The sequence below is a fragment of the Manis pentadactyla genome, chromosome 5 (assembly GCF_030020395.1).
Source record: "Manis pentadactyla isolate mManPen7 chromosome 5, mManPen7.hap1, whole genome shotgun sequence".
Taxonomy (NCBI): Eukaryota; Metazoa; Chordata; class Mammalia; order Pholidota; family Manidae; genus Manis; species Manis pentadactyla.
Genome location: NC_080023.1, coordinates 150,562,915 through 150,581,344, shown reverse-complemented (window position 1 = coordinate 150,581,344; position 18,430 = coordinate 150,562,915). Strand labels below are relative to the sequence as shown.

General features: G+C 47.7%; 1 protein-coding gene across 1 annotated transcript in view; it reads left to right on the top strand.

Annotated features, from left to right (window-relative positions):
- Nucleotides 1–5,654: 5,654 nt before the first annotated feature.
- TMC2 (transmembrane channel like 2) overlaps nucleotides 5,655–18,430 on the top strand; it is a 61,855-nt gene continuing 49,079 nt past the window's right edge. The window contains exons 1-2 of the mRNA XM_057503281.1: nucleotides 5,655–5,658; nucleotides 5,935–6,651. Of these exons, the coding sequence (XP_057359264.1) occupies nucleotides 5,655–5,658; nucleotides 5,935–6,651 (721 nt within the window). The remainder of the gene's footprint in view (nucleotides 5,659–5,934; nucleotides 6,652–18,430) is intronic.

Sequence of the window (18,430 nt, the reverse complement as noted above, 5' to 3'; positions counted from 1 at the left end):
CTCTTAAAGGCTCACTAGATCCTAAAGTTATCAGGGATCTCCACAATTTCTGTGAGCGTTCCAGAAAATGGAAATAAATCCCCTATGTTCAAGCTTTCACTTTCCTCCGCAACAAACCCTCTCTGTGTCTCTTGAGCCCCAAAGTACCTCATTGCCGTCCTTCAGACCCCTAAAACCTCCCCACCTTCCTCCATCTCCGACCATGATCCCGCCGACGAACCTCCTCCTTACCGACCTCACCCACCTCCAGCAACCCCGTCAGCACCTATCCCTACTCCTCCTCTCTCCTCTCCCTCCGGCTCACCCTCTCCCTCACCCACCAACCCCTCCACCATTCCACTTCCTCCCAGCCCACCAGCTACCCGAAGCAAAACTAAACACCACTTCATAGCCCCCTTGAGGGAAGTAGCTGGTGTTGAAGGCGTCAGCAGAGTTCGTGTTCCCTTCTCTCTCTCTGATCTCTCACAGATTGAGAAAAAACTGGGCTTTTATACCTCTAACCCCTTTACCTACATCAAGGAGTTTCAATACCTCACCCAATCCTATAACCTAACTTTTCATGACCTTCACGTAATTCTATCCAGCACCCTGCTAGCAGAGGAGCGCAGACGAGTTTGGGAGCAAGCCAGAACATATGCCAATGACATACACCTTACCACCCCCACACATCCCATAGGAACCGAGGCAGTTCCTGACAGAAACCCCAACTGGGACTACAACGATCCTCACGACATAATCAAGCGAGATCAGTTAACCACCTGCCTAGTGGCTGGTCTAAGGAGGGGAGCCCATAAGGCTATCAACTATGAAAAACTCCAAGAGATCATTCAACACAAACATGAAAATCCTTCCGTTTTCCTAGGATGGCTAACCACAGCCCTCCTGCAGTACACCAATCTAGACCCAGAAACCCCAGATGAGAAGCAACTCCCTATGATCTACTTCTTCTCTCAGAGCTTCCCCGACATAAAAGCAAAACTTAAGCGCCTAGAGCGCAGGCCTTTAACTCCACAGGCAGAGGTATTAGCAGTGGCATTCAAAGTATACAATGGGAGAGATGAGAAAGCCCTCAAACAAAAGTACCAGCAGAAGTACCAACTCATGGTCAAGGCCTTTCCTAGCATGGCCACAAAAACAGTCACCCCAACCACCAATCAGAGCCTGCCAGGGCCATGCTTTAAGTGCAGTAAAACAGGCCACTGGGCTAGAGCATACCCTAATCCGCAAAAGCCCTCCAGGCCCTGTCCTAAGTGTCACTTGCCAGGTCATTGGAGGATCGATTGTCCCAGCGCTCAGAGAGGCACCGGGCCAGCCTCCTCCTACACCGCTGACACAACTCTTCTCAGCCTGGTGGCCAAAGATTGATGGGGCCCAGGGCTCCTACCTCGGGCCACTTCCATCACAGCAGAGAAGCCTAGGGTGACCATCACTGTGGCTGGACAGCCCATCTCTTTCCTCCTCGACACAGGAGCCACTTATTCTGTCCTGTACAATTTCAAAGGCCCTGCTCACCGCTCTAATATATCCATAGTCGGAGTCTGCAGGTCCCCTTACCAACCACTAATAACTCCCCTACTCCACTGCACCCTCCAACAATCCGCCTTCACCCATCAGTTCCTCATCCTGCCTCGATGCCCCACTCCCTTAATTGGGTGAGACATCCTGCAGAAGCTCCACGACTCTGTCACCTTCCATCCCTCTATACACCTGCACCCCAGCTCGTCTGCAGCCCTTCTTGTCTTAGCCCTCACCTCCGCACCTTCAGTTTCTTCACCTCCCTTACCCCCCGACGTAGTTGACCCCATAGTTTGGGACACTGTCCACCCATCCCTCGCGAAATGCCCCCCTATCCACGTCAGACTTAAAGACCCCTCTTCCTTCCCTTCACAGCCCCAATATCCTTCTCCCCATCCAAAGCCTCTTAGGGCTACAACCCATTATTACAGATCTCCTTCACAAGCAACTCCTAAGGCCTGCAAACTCCCCCTATAATACACCCATTCTAGCAGTAAAAAAGCCTAATGGGGCATATAGATTAGTCCAGGACCTCCGTCGCGTCAACACTGCAATCATCCCCATCCATCCAGTGGTTCCTAACCCCTACACCCTCCTCTCCTCCATTCTGGCAAATACCACCCATTTCTCCATAGTAGACCTTAAAGATGTGTTCTTTACTATACCCCTCCACCCTGACTCCCAAGACTTCTTTGCCTTTACGTGGACTGATCCTATGTCCCACCACTTGGCACAAGTAAGTTGGACAGTCCTTCCAGAAGGCTTCCAAGATAGCCCACACCTCTTCAGGCAAGCCCTAGCCCATGACCTTCAAAACCTCTCCATACCCTCTTCAACCCTCTTGCAATATGTAGATGACCTTCTCTGCAGTCCCTCCCTTACCATTTCCCAGCAAGACACTGCAATTCTCCTAAACCACCTCTCCTCTTGTGGGTTTCAGGTGTCCCCCTCCAAGGTGCAACTGTCATTATCACAAGTTTCATACCTCGGAGTCCTCCTCTCCCCCACACAAAAAGCTATTACTGTTTGCCGGACACAATTCATACAAAATATTCCCACCTCTACCACGAAAGAAGAGATCCTTTCCTTCCTCCATCTCGCTAATTTCCTCCACAACTGGATTCCCAATTTTTCCTCACTTGCTGCCCCTCTATACAATGCAGCAAAAAGAACCCTCTCAGAACCTCTCCTTAACCCTATAAATCACCCCTTCCAAGTCCTAAAAAATGCTGTACTTCACACCCCAGCTCTGCATCTCCCTGATCTAGCTCACCCCTTCATTCTCTTTTGTGTCTGACAACCGCGGATTCACAATCGGAGCCCTAACCCAACAACTAGGTCCAACCTTAGCCCCCATTGCATACCTATCAAAGCAACTTGATGTTACCGTTTGGGGTTGGGCCCCCTGCCTACACGCCCTCGCAGCGGCTGCTCTTCTTATACAAGAAGCAAAAAAACTGACCTTTAGTCAGCACACCATCATACGATCCCCACACCATCTCTCAGAGCTCCTCACTTACAAAAGACTCCAAACCTTGCCCCCGTGCCAAATCCTAACCCTCCAAACAGCTCTCATCGAAGACCCTTCACTAGCCTTTAAAACCTGTCCCCCTCACAGTCTTGCCACCCTTCTATCCAACCAACCAGCAACACCACACTCCTCCCATTCATGCATACAGCTCTTAGAAGATTTACTCCTCCATCCCACTCACCTCCAAGAAAGAGCGTTACCCCAGGTCACTCACATGTGGTTCACAGATGGAAGCTCTTTTGTCCATGAACACACCAGCTTCGCTGGATAAGCCATAGTGTCCCTCACCAAAGTCATTGAGGCTCAGCCCCTCCCATCCAGCACCACCAATCAACAGGCAGAATTAATTGCCCTAACCAGAGCTTTTACCCTTGCCGCCAACTCTTCACTCACAGTCTACACAGACTCTAAGTATGCCTTCCACATCCTACTCTTCCATGCAGCCATTTGGAAAGAAAGGGGCTTCCTTACTACCAAAGGAACTTCCCGTAAAGGAGATATCTGGGCTGGCCTGTGCATGCAGTGAAGCAACAAATTTGACTGGATCTGTACTGTTGGAACTCAATCGAGAATTAGGAGAAGTGCAAATTGTAGCGCTCCAAAATCTTACAACTACAGACTGTTTACTGTTAAAAGAACATAAGGGATGTGAACATTCCCCAGGAATGGGTTGTTTTAATTTGTCTGATTTCTCTCAGACTGTTCAAGTTCAGTTAGACAATATCCACCATATCATAGATAAGTTTTCACAAATGCCTAAGGTGCCTAACTGGTTTTCTTGGTTTCACTGGAGATGGCTGGTAATTACAGATATGCTTTGGTTATGTAACTATACTCCTGTTATGTTAATGTGTGTGCGCAAATTAAGTAGTAGCTTAAAACCTATACATGCTGAAGTTACTCTACAAGAAGATATGTCAAAGAAATAATCAATCTTCTCATGTTTTCTGCTGCCTGCTACTTCTATAGCTTTTCTTCTTCCTTCCTAATTACAACCCTTAAATAGAATTCGTGCCTCATATCAAATTTACCGAGTATCATAATTCTTCCAAGTGGTAAAGATACCTCAAGACAAATGCTGGGCATAGAAGCTACAGGGCATAAATATGCAAAGAAATAAAAAGCTAACCATTTCAAACAATAAGGCTTCTCTCTCACTTACCAACTTTACATTTCCCTGTATGGCCCCGGAAGATGACTGGTTAGACAGAGACAGGTAAGATTCCTCAAGGGAGGAACAACCTAAGACAGGCACAGTCGCAGGGGGGTCATCAGGTGAGAAATTGGGGATCAACAGAGGTGAGGCTTAGAACCTCACCCCCCCGTTCTGAGAGAAATCTTCTGCATATGTGGATGTTTTATTGCCCTTGTGTAGCTTGGATTAACACATAGTCTACAGGCCACACCTGATCATCTACATTTGCTCTCTTACAACACTAAACTATGTTTTCTACCCTTATCTTGTATCTACCTACCACTTCAGCATTTTATTAAAAATAATAATAATGAGAGAAATGTGGTATCCACATATAAATCAAATACAAAAATCAAATGAGTATTCATATTTGAACTGTTTATAGTTCATAATGCATGAGCAAAACCGAAGGTTTCTGTGATGGCTGCCCTTGTACTGTTCACCATGTAAGAACTTACTCACCATGTAAGAATTTGTTCTCCATGTAAGAACTTGTTTGTTATGCCTTAGAAGATTGGAGACTGACGAAAATTAGGCTTGGGGTGGATTAATGATTGTGCATTGAGCATTGACTCCCCTATACAGAATTTTATTTTTGTTAACAACCATTTGATCAATAAATATGAGAGATGCCCTCACAAAAAAAAAAAAAAAAGTATACACTTCCAATGGTAAAATAATAAGTAACCAGGATGTAATGAATAGTCAAGATATCGTAACGGCTTGGTATGGTGATAGCTGGTACCCAGAATTGTCATGTATGTAAATGTTGAATCACTATGTTGTACACCTGAAACTAATGCAATGTAATACCGTGTGTCAACTACCCTTCAATAAAAAAATAATTATCTACAAAGGAACTTCCCGTAACCAATGGCCCTCATATCACAGCTGTCCTCCAAGCCTTGTAACTTCCAAAAGCCATAGGCTTAGTCCACTGCAAAGCACACCAAACAGATCAATCCATTCTCTCTCTCGGCAATAACCGAGCTGATGAAGCAGCAAAAAATAACCCTGGTGGCCCTTCTCAGACCATTTCTTAACTGTTCTACTACCCCTTCTCTCCCCCTTACTCCTTATTTGTACTCTGCTCCTAATAACCCCGTCTTCTTAACTGCTTCCGAACTCTCATCCAAACTCAAATTTCCAAAATCACTAATCAAACTATTAACCAACTGCTTATACAAGACCATCAGCTTTTGCAGAACCCAAGCGAGACAAGCCACGAAGACCGAGCCACCCCAGATGCTATCACCAGATGCTAAGAGCCAACCACCACCTCAGCAACGTCTTCTGCCCTACCCACGCAGGAAGCAGCCAGAAAGAATACTTCTTCGTCCCGTTTCCCTTACTCCAATTTCCATATTTTTAACAAACACAAAAGGTGGGAATATAAGGAACCCACATCGGGATATGAGCACGCCAAGAACAGACAGCCCGCCAAAATAAACAGCACCAAAGGTCCTTAAGTTTCCATTTCCCTGTAAAACGTTGCTTCTCAGAAAACACCTGACCTACTTCCCCCTGCGACCAGTATAAAAACCAAAGATCCCCTACCCTTGGGGCTGCTCTCAGTCTCAGTCATTTTGTCTCTGCAGATAATAAACCTTGCCGCGAGTACCGTGCCTCCTGTCTTCTCCCTGCGCGCCACCGTTGGGGTCGCGGGATATACCTTTCACCTTGGGCTATCTAGCCTTGACTGGACTCACCCCACCGCCAAAGCCACTCCGCGGACGCACGCCGGAGCCGCCTCGCTACTCGGAAATCGCGGGGCCCAGAATTACGGCCCCCGCCCAAAAAGAACGTGGAGGTCCAGGTCACTCGCCGCGGCCGGCGAAGGGGCTCAGCGCGGCGTCCAGCACATCGGGGATTCGGGGCTGGCTAGGCGCCCCCCGTTTTGTCCCCAAAGCCGTGCCCCCTCCTCCCAGCAGCGCAGACCCCGCACCCGCGGCCGAGCCGCCGCTCCTCCACCAGCCGCACTCGGCCCAAGCTCCAGCCCTAGGCCGGCCTCTCCCGACCCGCCTTCCCGTCCGGGGAACACACCAGGAGCCCAGGACCCATACAGTCTGGCTTGCCCAGCGGCACTTCGCTCACTCGCCTCCGGCGCCGGCCGCCACCACAGCTGCACTTCCCAGAATCCCTGCCGCGCCGCCCCAGCCGCTAGACAACCGCTTCCCTCCGCACCGCGCGGTTAACCGGCCCGTCACTGCAGTGACCGCCCGCCTCAAGTCTCAGGCGACACCCCTGCAGAACTCAGGCACGGGTCCCGAACGGAGCCGCTACCCGCTGCGCCCCTTCCGGAAAGATTCGCAGTCCCAGAGGTCTTTGCGGCAGCTCCCGCCCGCGGCTCCCAGATCCCGCGCGGCCGCCGGGCCCGGGACAGCGCTGCCCAGGCATTTCGGGTTGGCGCGTCAGCCCAGCCAAAACCCCCGCGCTAGTTGTTCCTTTTCCCTTTTGTCCTCCCGCAGGCTTAGGCTGTGTAGCACGTCAATAAGTAACCAGGATGTAACAAACGCGGCTCTCCCGTAAGAGAGTTTATTCAGACCCTTTACTGAGGGCCAGGACCCGGGAGCGCTGTCAATCACAATTCTGACGTGAGGGCTCCAAGGCCCTTGTCTGCGAATTGTTTCTGCCTTCTTACAACCGGAGATGCGTGCAGGAAAGCGGTTGCATCTAACAGGACATCAAGCAGTGTGGCAGGGATATGTCTGGGTAGTGTCTCAGAAGAACACTGTAAGTCCGGGGAGAGGAAATCCCGGGGCAAAATACCTCTAAGAACCATCAGTCAAAGGGACAAATCAAGTTTAAAATCCGTTTATTTCTCACAAAACTGCAGTCTGGCCCCTCTCTCCTGCTCCAGCAGCCGCAAAACCGGCCCTCCCCCTCACCTCTCAGGTCCAGATAAGAAAGACCTCCTTTGCTCAGGTAATTACCCATTGATATAGAGATGAACTTCACCCCTAAGGAATGATGCAAATACACCAAAGCCAAACTTCTTTCCACCTCTGAACTGTTGATATGCAGATGTACCAAAGCCAGGCGAGATATTCTGAAAATGTTACAATTTTACCCACACCGGGGAAGCCCAGTAGTTTCTGTAAGATAAATTCTAGCCGAAATAAGCAGGCGACGAGAGGCAACAAAGGGCCAGGCAGTTTATTTGAGTGCAATTCCCGGGCGAGGCTCACCAGGCTGAAACAGGCTGGGGAAGTCGAACCCAGGAGGGGAGGCGGGAGATTTTAAGAGAACAGGAAAGGGAGGGGGAAGTGGGCGCCCTAGTGAGGGGAATTTTTTTTATTGGCTCAGGGTAAGGTGATGGACAGCCAGAGGTCTCCTCCTTCCAGATGGAGGGGGTCTGCATCCAGAGTTTGTCGGCACTTCATGGGACTGGAATCCCGGAAGAGCTGTCCGTTCCTTCCTTATATGGCACAGAGCTATTTGGTGCTGTCTTTGTTCCATTTGCACTGTCCTCGCTTTCCTCCCTCCAGTGCCTCCAGCCTTACAGTTTCAACAAGTTTAGAAAGTTTGAGTGAAGGATCCCATTAGGTCTGTTAGGCGGGAAAATAGATATGAGGGGGATGGAAAGAGAAAAAGGCCAGAAAGTCCACTAAAAAGGCCCAAAATTAATCAACTAAAGCTCAAAAAGCCAGGAGCAACTTGGCCTGGGATGTTTGAATACTCCCCAGATAAAGGAGGGTACCTCAGCATAGCCCATGTCTTTATTGTGTTAATCAGGCAGGCCCAGCTAATTTTTTTTACCTTTACCTATACACTGTTTTCTCTTTCTGGCCCTAATTAAGTAGTTTGTAACCTAGACAACTAATTTAGCATGCAGGCTCAGCCATAAACAACATAGAGAAAAGCAGGAAGGATTCCATCTTAAAGACTGTATTTTAATACCCAGGAAGTTAAAAATGTAAGATTCTTAATGTAAGGCTGGAGGCACTGGAGGGAGAAGGGCAAGGACAATGCAGGTGGAGCAGAGACAGCATCAAGTGGCTCTGTGCCCTATGGGGAAGGAACGAACAGCTCTGCCTGGATTTCAGTCCCATGACTGCCAACAAACCCCGGATGCAGACCCCTTCCATACGGAAGGAGGAGACATCTGGCTGTCCATCACCCCACCCTGAGCCAATAAAAATTCCCCACATACCCCTGGCACAGCCCACTTCCTTGCAGCCTGCGTCCTTGCAGACTGGTGAACCTCGCCAGGGAATCGTGCTCAAATAAACTGCCTGGCCCTTTGTTGCCTCTTGTCACCTGCTTATTTCGGCTAGAATTTATCTTACACTTAACTTACTCCTTAGCAAACAGACAATAACTCAGCCCACCCTCGGGGCAGGCAGGCTGTTTGATCTGCTCCCAGACCAAGACACTGGTATCCCAGGGAGAAATCCGAGCAGGAAGTTCCTTGTGTTAATTCTAAGTATTCAAAGACCACTTAACAAGTCTGCACCCCCAGCCCTTTGTCACATTCCTAAAGAATCCTTAAAAGGAGGAACCCCCAAACTTCCAGGGCGCACCTCTCTCTAAGGTCGCCCACACTAAGTGTGTAACCTTTTAACTTTAAACTCTCTCTTTTCAACCTTTCAGGGGGCGCTCCTCTCTCCGAGGTCACCCACACTTTCTAAGTGTGTAAACTTTTAAACTTTCTCCAACCTTCCAGGGTGCCTCTCCTTGGCCATACTTTTTCTCTCTTTAAGTAACTTTAAATAAAATTTTTACTCTGCTTCACTACTGTGTCTCTGCCCTTTAATTCTTTGTTGTTGCAGGGACAAGGACCAAGGAAAATACACAACGCTCCCCCAACAGGTCCCTCCTTGTTGCCTGAAGATTGAGGATGATAGTGACAGTGATGACTCCAGGTTTGCAAGGATGTTGTAAAGTCTGGATAATCTGCCCCGTAAAGTAGGTATCTTGTACATCAGCAATTGCGGAAGACATACCCCAAGTGGGAAACTGCCGGGGACCAAAGGACCCCCCACCCACAAAATGGCGAACTCCCCGCTTCTCTTCCGGGTCCTCTGCTCCTGCCGGTGCCAGCCAAAGCCCAATCACCCCTCTACACCTTCCCGCCGGCGCCACCTAAGGTCCAGTTATCTTCTGACCCACCCCTTCCTTGCTAACCTGTATAAATTGAGCCTGCAAACAATAAACTGTGCCGGCTTGATCAGACATCCTGTCTTGCTGGTCGTGCTTTGTGTCCCTTGCTTGTTTCATTTCTGCAGGCGTCTCCGGCGACACCCCACGTTTGTCCCGCAGGCCGGGGCAGGAAACACAGTTTCTAATGGTCCTGCAGAGAGCTCCATGAGCACAACCTAGCACTATCAGCTCACAACACATGCACATGGACATGGAACATGAAATGACAGTATCAATGTCGTTCTGTTTCTCACTCCTTGATATGGACCTCTCATCCTTCCCCAAATGTGTATTTACCTCTGGAAGCATTGAAATTTATATAAGTGGTATCCCGAGAATAATGTGAAAGACTGTTTTGTTCCCATACTTTGATTTTGAGTTCAATACCAGTAATTGCGGAAAACAGGTATTGTTGAGAGAAGAAATGCCTAATGCCAAGACCGCCCTTTGAGACATCACAGCTTAAACCTGTCTACCTTAGAAGGAAAAGCACATCAGCCCCTCAGGGCAGGGGCCTCTTCTTTAGTCCCTGATGCATCCTCAGTGCCTAGAATTGGGTCTGGCCCTTGTAGGCACTCTTCATTCTCTGTAGGTGTATTCCACTGTGTAGACAGGGAAGGTGCTGGAACCCAAGAAATTTCCCTGCAGAGATGAAGATGTAGAAAGCCTTCCTCCTCAGACAATAGAGAACCAGGAGGGGCAGGGCAAAGGGTCAGCTGGGAGGGTACTCGCTCAGCAGGGGGCAGGGCGGTGGTGAGAGAGCTGGAGCACCCTCAGCAGGCCAGCCTGTTGCTGCACAGTCAGCACAGGACCTACACTGAATCCCCCAACCCAACACAGACGGGGCTGCTGCAAGCACCTCAGGACCCCAGTCCTACAGCATGGAGGACAGAGAGTGCAACTGAATGTCCCCACCCTGCTCTTGAACCCAGGGTGGAGCTGGGGAGGTGCTGCAGGAACCATGGTATCTGGGAGGAAGGTGAGGTGACAGAAAGCTCTGAGGCTTGAGCTAAAGAGCGAGCATTTCAGGGGCTATGACACCTGGTGTTTCTTTTGCTCTTTCCCCTCTCCCCGGTGGCCAGGTAACAGCCAGGCCATTAATCATTAAATAGCAAGCTCTAGCGGCAGGTGTGTGTCACCTGTCACAGTTGCAAAGCAGTGATAAGCATAAATGATATTTTGAGATATCCCAACAGCTTAGTGTGCTGGGAAAACACCTGTGACTTTTGTAAAGGACAAAATCACATTTCCAAGGGAAATGTTTATTTTCCGTTAAAGGCCAGGAGAAGCAAAGATGTAGCCCTTCCCCCGATTTCTGTTCAAAGAGATCCCAGAGGAAGAACACCACACTCCAGGGCCTGTGACTGCCTTCCCGTGAACTCAAACTCAGTCATGGTTATCAGAGCAGCCAAATGTGCCTTTTGAAAGAGGGCAGCACTGGGAAAGTGCGAGAGCAGTGGGAGGCGGCCAGTCCATCGGAGCAGGCTCAGGCCTCCTGCATCAGGATCCAGAGTGACACCCTCGGGGCCCTCCCAGACCCACTGATTCGAAGACCAGGAGGAGTCCTGGGAATCTGCATTTTACACAGAGCCCTAGTGATGAACTTTCACAAACATCCTACAATTTCCCCTGGTACGTTGTTCCCGCTGGGATTCCAGGTGGAGGGATTGAGTTCGTCACACCTTCCTTGGCTGGTGAGCAAGTGCAGTCACTGCCAGGAGATGAGTCGCAGCTCCTGGCCCCTCAGGGGCCCCACCGCGTGTAAGCGATGCCTGAAACATGAGGCTCACCACTGCTTTGCAGGGAAACCTGAGCGGAGGAGTATGAGGCAGGATTGAAGGGCTGGGAACGCACCGCCTCCTCCCTCACCTGTCTCCCACACTCACCCACCTGCACATTCAGTCTCAAACCAGCCAAGGAGCCCTGGCTGCTGTCAGGGCCCAGAAAGAGAAGCCAGCCACCGTGAGGGCGGAATGCACCCTGAGCTGAAGGTGTGCATGGGCCAGAAGGCCGCATGACCCCTTGAGGTGGGCTGAGTGAGCTCCGCTGACCATGAGCCACCAACTAAAGGCCCTGAGGGAGGAAGGTGAGTCTGCCCTCATCTGTGTGGGGCTCACAGGCTTCCAGGGTAGTAGCAGGAGACTTGGGGCACAGGGACCCAGGAATGAGTCCAGGGCCTGCCTCTTGCTCACTGAACAACTTCAATGTGGTTGCTGAAGCTCCTGCCTCCTCCGTGAGATGAAGGCAGCCATCACTTCCTTGAAGGGCTGTTGGAACGATTAAAAAATGTAAAGGGCATGTGCAAATGACGTCGCATAGCACCTGTGTTGATGTTGAGCAGCAGAGGTCATCAGGCCTGCCAGGGTCTTTCAGCAGATTTCCCTGTCTCTCTGTCTGTCTGAGGAAAGGGTTGTGAGGAAGTTCCGAGTTTTTCTAGGTGTCATAGAAATGTCAGGACTAGGGACTCCAGAGCTTGTTAGTGAAATGATGGGATCCAGGTTCCAGTGTGAGGCAAGGATAAACCAGGGAGGCTTCCCACAGTGAAATAGGGGCTGTGCAGGGAGCATACAGTCCAGAGCTCAGCTTCCTGCCCGTCCCTCTCTCCCAGCAGGTGGTAGAGTGAGAGGCGGGGCCATGAGCGGCTCTCCGGCCACAGGCAAGATGGGTGATGGGTCCCCAGGAAGCCTGGGCAATCCAGCCACCACCCAGTGTTTCCTTTCATCCTCCTCCTTTGCTCCCTCCCTCTCTTTCACCATAGGGAGCCCTCCCTCCCCAGGCTAAGAGTTTAATCAGGGAGAGGGCAGAGCATGACTCCTGGAGGGCCTGCCCTCAGCCCTGGGTGTCAAGGGACCCTCCCAGAGTTAGTGACACAGAGCTGAGCCTCAGGAAGCAGTGAACATTCACCAGCTTAGGGGGCAGGGAAACTGGTAGGTGGGGGAGTCAGGACTCGCATCCAGGACACCTGACAGCTCAGGTGGCCGCAGCTCTTTTGTGAGTCAGTGAGGGTTTTACCAGCAGGGGATGACCTGCTCCTGGAGAAGCCACAGAAAGTCAGAGGCAGGAGATGCTGCAAAATTACATGTTCTATTAAATGAAATGTTATTCCATCAGGTGCAAAGGAGGATCAGAACCACCCCTCCTCCTACATTATTTTGTAAGTGCACTGCAGTGTAAAGTCACCAAGTTGAGGGGGAGCCAGACCCGCTGGGCCTTCCAGCTTCTCTCCCCTCAGCCTGTTCTTCACTCTGAATTCTCTCACTCAAGTCAGGTGCACAAACACGAGGCGGTCTGTTCTGTGGGTGGGAGTGCATGTGGGGCCTGGGGGGGTCTTCCTAACAGAACAGCTGCCTTCCTAGCTCCTAAGTTACACATCACGTGGAGTCCAGTGAAAACTGACTGACCAGAAAGCTTAGAAAGCACCTTTTTTACTGTAGAAGAGGTTTGGGGAAGATTGTGGGACAAATTCTGGCTTGCCCTCCACATTCCACATGAATTTTGTTCAATCAGCAAATGAAATCATAACAGAAATGACAGCTTGTGAAAAATGCATGAGCCCCGAGGTTATGGCTACACCGCTTGCTACAGCTCATTCCCACAAAGAAAGCCACTTAGAGGCTGATGGAGGACACCCAGTGCTCAGAAGAGCATACAAATACACTGACTTCCTCAAATAGTCCTTTCACATAACATGGAGCCTGTCTAGGACAGGGGCCCAGGAGACCCTCTCCTTGAGCCCTTGTCCCCTCTCTGATCCTCTGCCCTCACTGAGAGCCTAGCCCCGTTCTAGAGCCCTCCAAGGGCTCACAGCTGAGGTGACGCCCAGTTTCTCACATTAGTTCCCATGTCCTTGGAGGGAATGGATGTGTTTACGGCTTCCACTCTCCTCCAAGAGGGGCGAAGCCCCCAGATCCATGGCAAAGAACATCTATTGGACAAACCCATCTCTCAACAGGCTGATACTGACCGGCTTCTGAACATGGAGGAGTTATTATTACACTGAAATAATCTTTCTTTACAATTTTTTTTTTTTTTTTTTACAAAATCCCTTTCCCATAGGAGGTGAGGAGAAGAAAGGTTAGGGCGGGACTGGGCAAAGAAAACTTGTCTTGCCACAGAGATGGTCTCCTAGCTTTGAGCCTGTAAATAGCACTGGATATTTTTCGGTGTGCTCCACCAGCACTGGAAAAGGAGTCCCAGGGACACAGACATTGTTCATGGTGGAGTCCTTGCTTGATGCCGTTTGCTGCCTTCACAGCAAGTGAAGCAGCCACAGCAACATGCTCACAGAGTCGCCCTGGGAGCCAGTGTCCCCTCTCTGCAGCAGTGTCTTCAGTGCTGCTAGTGTGATCCTTTGACGCAGACCACATCCTAAGAAACATGTTCTAGCGTCACACCCTCACCCTCCAGATCTGAACCCAGATCCCCATGGAAGTGCACGGCTCCCTGGGCACCCTGCTCTCCCCGTACTCCCTGCCCCAGCGTGGTTCATACCCAAGGCTCAGCTCTGCCTTTAACACCGTGCCCCAGACATCTTGGCATTTCCACTGGGGCCCTGTTTCCTGTTCACTCTGCCCAGAATCTCCCCAACTTGCTGGTACCACCACCCCTCTCTATCTCTACCCCTTTCTCCTCTTGGCAAACTCCTATTCATCCTTTAAGAATTAGAGTAAACATTGACTCTTTGTGAAGCATTTCCAACCATCCCAATTATAATTCACACTCTCTGTATTTCCATGGCCCTTTTTGTTTATCCTTCTTCTGAAAAACAAAATACATTTCTCTGAGTTATTGTCAAAAGCTGGCTCCCTAAATATCACCAACATGACCTATTGATAAGGCAAAACAGATTTATTGCTTATAGCAGGCAAAGCTTTAGCAGCATCTCAGACTGGGGAAAGTAATGTCAGAATTTACTGAGAATTGAAAATTTGATTAAAGGCAGAACTTTTAAAAGTGGGGGCTTGATTAGGACTGGGTAAGAATCACAATAAAACGGACCACAATAAACAGCAAGGCCAGGATTTTGAGGCAAAGCATTGAAAGAATCTTAGGATGCAAATCAGGGTCTGTGATGATTTCCACTGAGGAGTTGATGGTCTTTGAGAAAATCCCATACTGAACAATCAAGCCATTTTCCTGGGCAAGAACTCCTGGAAAAATAAAGTCATGCTAATGAAGACAGAGGCATAGCACAAAGTCACCTCACTGTACGCACTAAGGTGTAGTCTGTGCTCCTTGTCAGTTCCCAGTCTGTCATTGTGGTCATCCCTCAGCCACGGCTGGACAGACCACAGTATCTGAGCAGGCAGTCCTTGTGTTCACCGCTGTTTGAGATGTCATGGCTGCAAGCCAATTGTCTGCTGAGAGTTCTTTCAACCTCCAAGTTCCTGGTGGTGGTTGTTTCAACCTGTGTGTCAGTTGTTCAAGTTCTTTCTGCTCAATGACACTTTGCTCGATCATGTCACGCACAGCAGGAATGCAGTGGCATTCAAATTTGGGAGATGGCACTTCTAAACAGTGGTGCATAGAGGGATACTAAGAGAAGGATTATAACCAGAGTTTGTACAGTCCACTTTTCAGCCAGGAGCCAGGGATGCCCATACTGAACAAGAGAACATATCTCATGCCAAAGCAGAAGAGTCCACAGAGCAGATATGGGGTTATTAGTCAAAGTACCCAATTTTATGGTATCTTTGTTCACTTCCTAAGGTCTTTTTAGTAATATTGGAGATATCTAAGAGGGCTTCAGTAATGGAAGGACAACATCCTTCCCCTGAAACAGCTCACCTTACCCTCAAGAGGCCAAAATTCTGTCTAAAGTATCTCTGTTCCAAACAGTCACCCATCCAATTTCATAAACACCTCAGGAGATGTGCTCTATGGCCTCAGTGGCATTGTCTAAATCACTTGCTATTCTTTCAGTCATAGCATTAAAAATGCACCCTGTTATCCATGCTTCTCATAAAGTATTCAGTGAAGAGTCCTGAGTTCCAGAATTCCCCTACAGTAGTTAAGGTTTCAGTTCTTGAATCAGGTTTTCTTCAGTGATACTATCTACTGATCTTTTTTCCTAGAGGACCAAACAATGGGGAAAAAATGGACCTTAGATGATGTCAGAGGCAAGTTTGGGAATAAGTATTGGTTTACCAAAGAAACAAGTTCCTGTCCAGTTTGTGGGTGATAGTTAGTAGGCTTTTGTGTCAGATGCAATATCAGTCACTGGGGGCCAGCCAGTCTCCTGGTTTTAGCCAGAATACTCCTATGGTATTGTCAAATAATACTGAAAATGTTTAACACCATTCATCAAGAAGAGTTTGGTGTCAGTGAATTTGGTAGTATCAAGATCATTAGGTGGGTCTAAAGCAAAAGGAAAGGAACATATCTCACTTGTAAGGTCTTTGAAAATGAGACAGTCTCCAAACATACACCACCTAATCTCCTTCCAAGTTCTATGTCAGTGAAAGTTCAGTTACAAAGACTAGCTGTCACAAAAGTATTGTTTCGGTGGAGGCAAAACCCTCCTAAGATGTGATGGGGGTTTTAATTTTCTAGCCTTCTGGCCTGTTGTGGAGTTTGCCATCCAGAAAGTCACCCAATGGTGAAGTCCAGTTACTCAGGAAAACAATTGATTTCTTATAAGGAACTGGGACCAAAGGAAGCTGGGTGTGCCCCTTAGACAGTTCATGTGTGAATTATAGCTGGGTCCCGGAGTCATACCAATGAGGGATTAAGGACACAAACAGCAATATTTATCATAGGGGCTTGTAAGAAACACAGTTAAAAGTAGCCTTACGTTAATGAGAGGATAGAATTAAGTAAAGAATCCAAAACAGAGGAATACAGGATATAAAGTGACAGTCTCTGGTCTTGTTCATGGACCTCAGGCACAACTGTCTACATTCAAAGGCTGTCTACTTCAGACACCTAGGAACCCTCAGCCTGAGGTCACCAGTAGGGACAGTCTTCCAGGAATTTGAGATTGGTTTATGTCTCTTTCGTTGAAGAACATGAATCCAAGAATCACCTCCTTCAGAGTTTCACTACTGTGCCGGTTGTTAACAGCACCTGACAGAATACTTCCAACTGGGGTTCTGAGGCAGTATTTTGCTGAAGTCAAATAGTTCTTTATATAGTTTGTATCCTTTGTCAGATATGTGTTTTGCATATATTTTCTTGAGCTTGTGACTTGTCTTTTCATTTTCTTAACAGTATCTTTCGCAGAGCAGAAGTTTTTAATGGTAACAAGGCCCAACTTATCCATTTTTTCTTTCATGGATCGTCCTTTAGTGTTTGTTGTATCAAAAAACACATCAAAAACCCAAGCTCACCTAGATTCTCTCTAATGCTCTTAGGAGTTTTACAGTTTTGCATTGCACATTTAGGTCTATGATTGATTTTGAGATAATTGTTGTGAAAGGTATAAGGTTTTTCATAGAAATTCTTTACTTATTCTCTATTCCCAGTTTGCTGAGATTACCTCCCATGAGCCAGACACTTCTGTGTTTCATTAACCTGCCTAAGGAACTATGGGGATACTAGAGCCATTAACAGAAACTGAGGTGCAGAAAAGTTAAAGAATTTATCTGTGCACACAAAGATAAACAACTGATAGAACTGATATTTTCACACAGACCAGCCTAACTCCAAAGCTGTGTTCTTTTTACAAGTAAAAAATCATGTTTCTGTTTTTGAGTATAGGAGCAATGACATCCATTCTCAGATGTCAATCACCGGGCTGTATTCATTAGGAAGGTAACAGAGTGAGTGCTAACACCCCCTGGTTAGAGTAGAGTGAGACTCTGAGGGTAAGTGACTTACTCAAAGACACCCAGCTAGTAAGTGGTGGAGAGGTTAGTTATGAATCCCACCACCTTATACTTAACTACAGTATAAATAATAATTATTCCTACATTTAATTTGTAAATGCCTCACACATAGCTCTGCTTAAAGTAGCTATTGGACAATGGCGCGGGCCATGCTGCTCATGCTGTTTGACAAGGTCCAGGCACGAGGAGGAATCCTGAAAACAGGAAGCCTCATAGCTGGCCCCTCCTAATTCCCGCACTTATTTTTGCAGTTATGATGTTGGTGATTGGGCTCATATATGGAAAATCTTATGTATTTAAGATTTATGAATCTTTAGTAAATAACATAACCCAAAATATTGATCAAAGCACCAATTCTGGAAATGAAAGCAGTGTTATGGGACCAACTGTTCCAGGCATATTGCCACAAATAAGTGAGGCAGAACAACCCGGGCCTCTCAAAACTAGATGCAGTTTGTTCCTCCTTTTGTAACAATTGAAACATGATTAACCAGGAGTTATGGTAAACTGGGCCATAGAGAAACCCCCATAGAAAAACCCATTTTTCCAAGAAATTTATATGAAACAGCAAAGTAAAAGAGATTAATAGTCCCCACTGCCCACAGCCCCCTTTATGTTGCTTATAATATTAGAAGAGTATCCCCCTTAAAGAAAGAATTTATGAGCAAAATAGGAAGACTTACATTTATAAATATCCCATATATAGAAGTTTATAATAAATTTATGACAAAATATTATTATATTAATAGTAAGGTAGTAAGAGCAGATTTAGTGTTATTATATAAAGGACAAAAGAGGACTGCAAGGCCCTAGTGCCTGTAGATGCAGGAGGAAAGGTGTAAACATCTGAAACTATAGAATGAATATTATAAAAGAATAAGGTGTTTTTATTGTATTCATAGGAATGTTAAGGAATGGGTGATAGAAGTACCATCCCTAAATTTTAAATGTAAGCCTCATCCCACATGTATAGGTTAGGATTTAATTAATAATATAGTTACACTTAATAACCAAAAGACATATAGCTTGCATTTTATATAACCTGCTTAAACTTTATATAGCCTTCGACACATATCTTAAACTCTATGTAATCTTACACGGTTCAAGTAAAAATCATAGCCCACACGCTGTCTTACGCCATTTCCTGTCTAGCACCTAGCACGTAACCTACATCTCTGGCCAAAAAGGTTAAGGGAAAGTTAAACATTAAATGTTACAAGA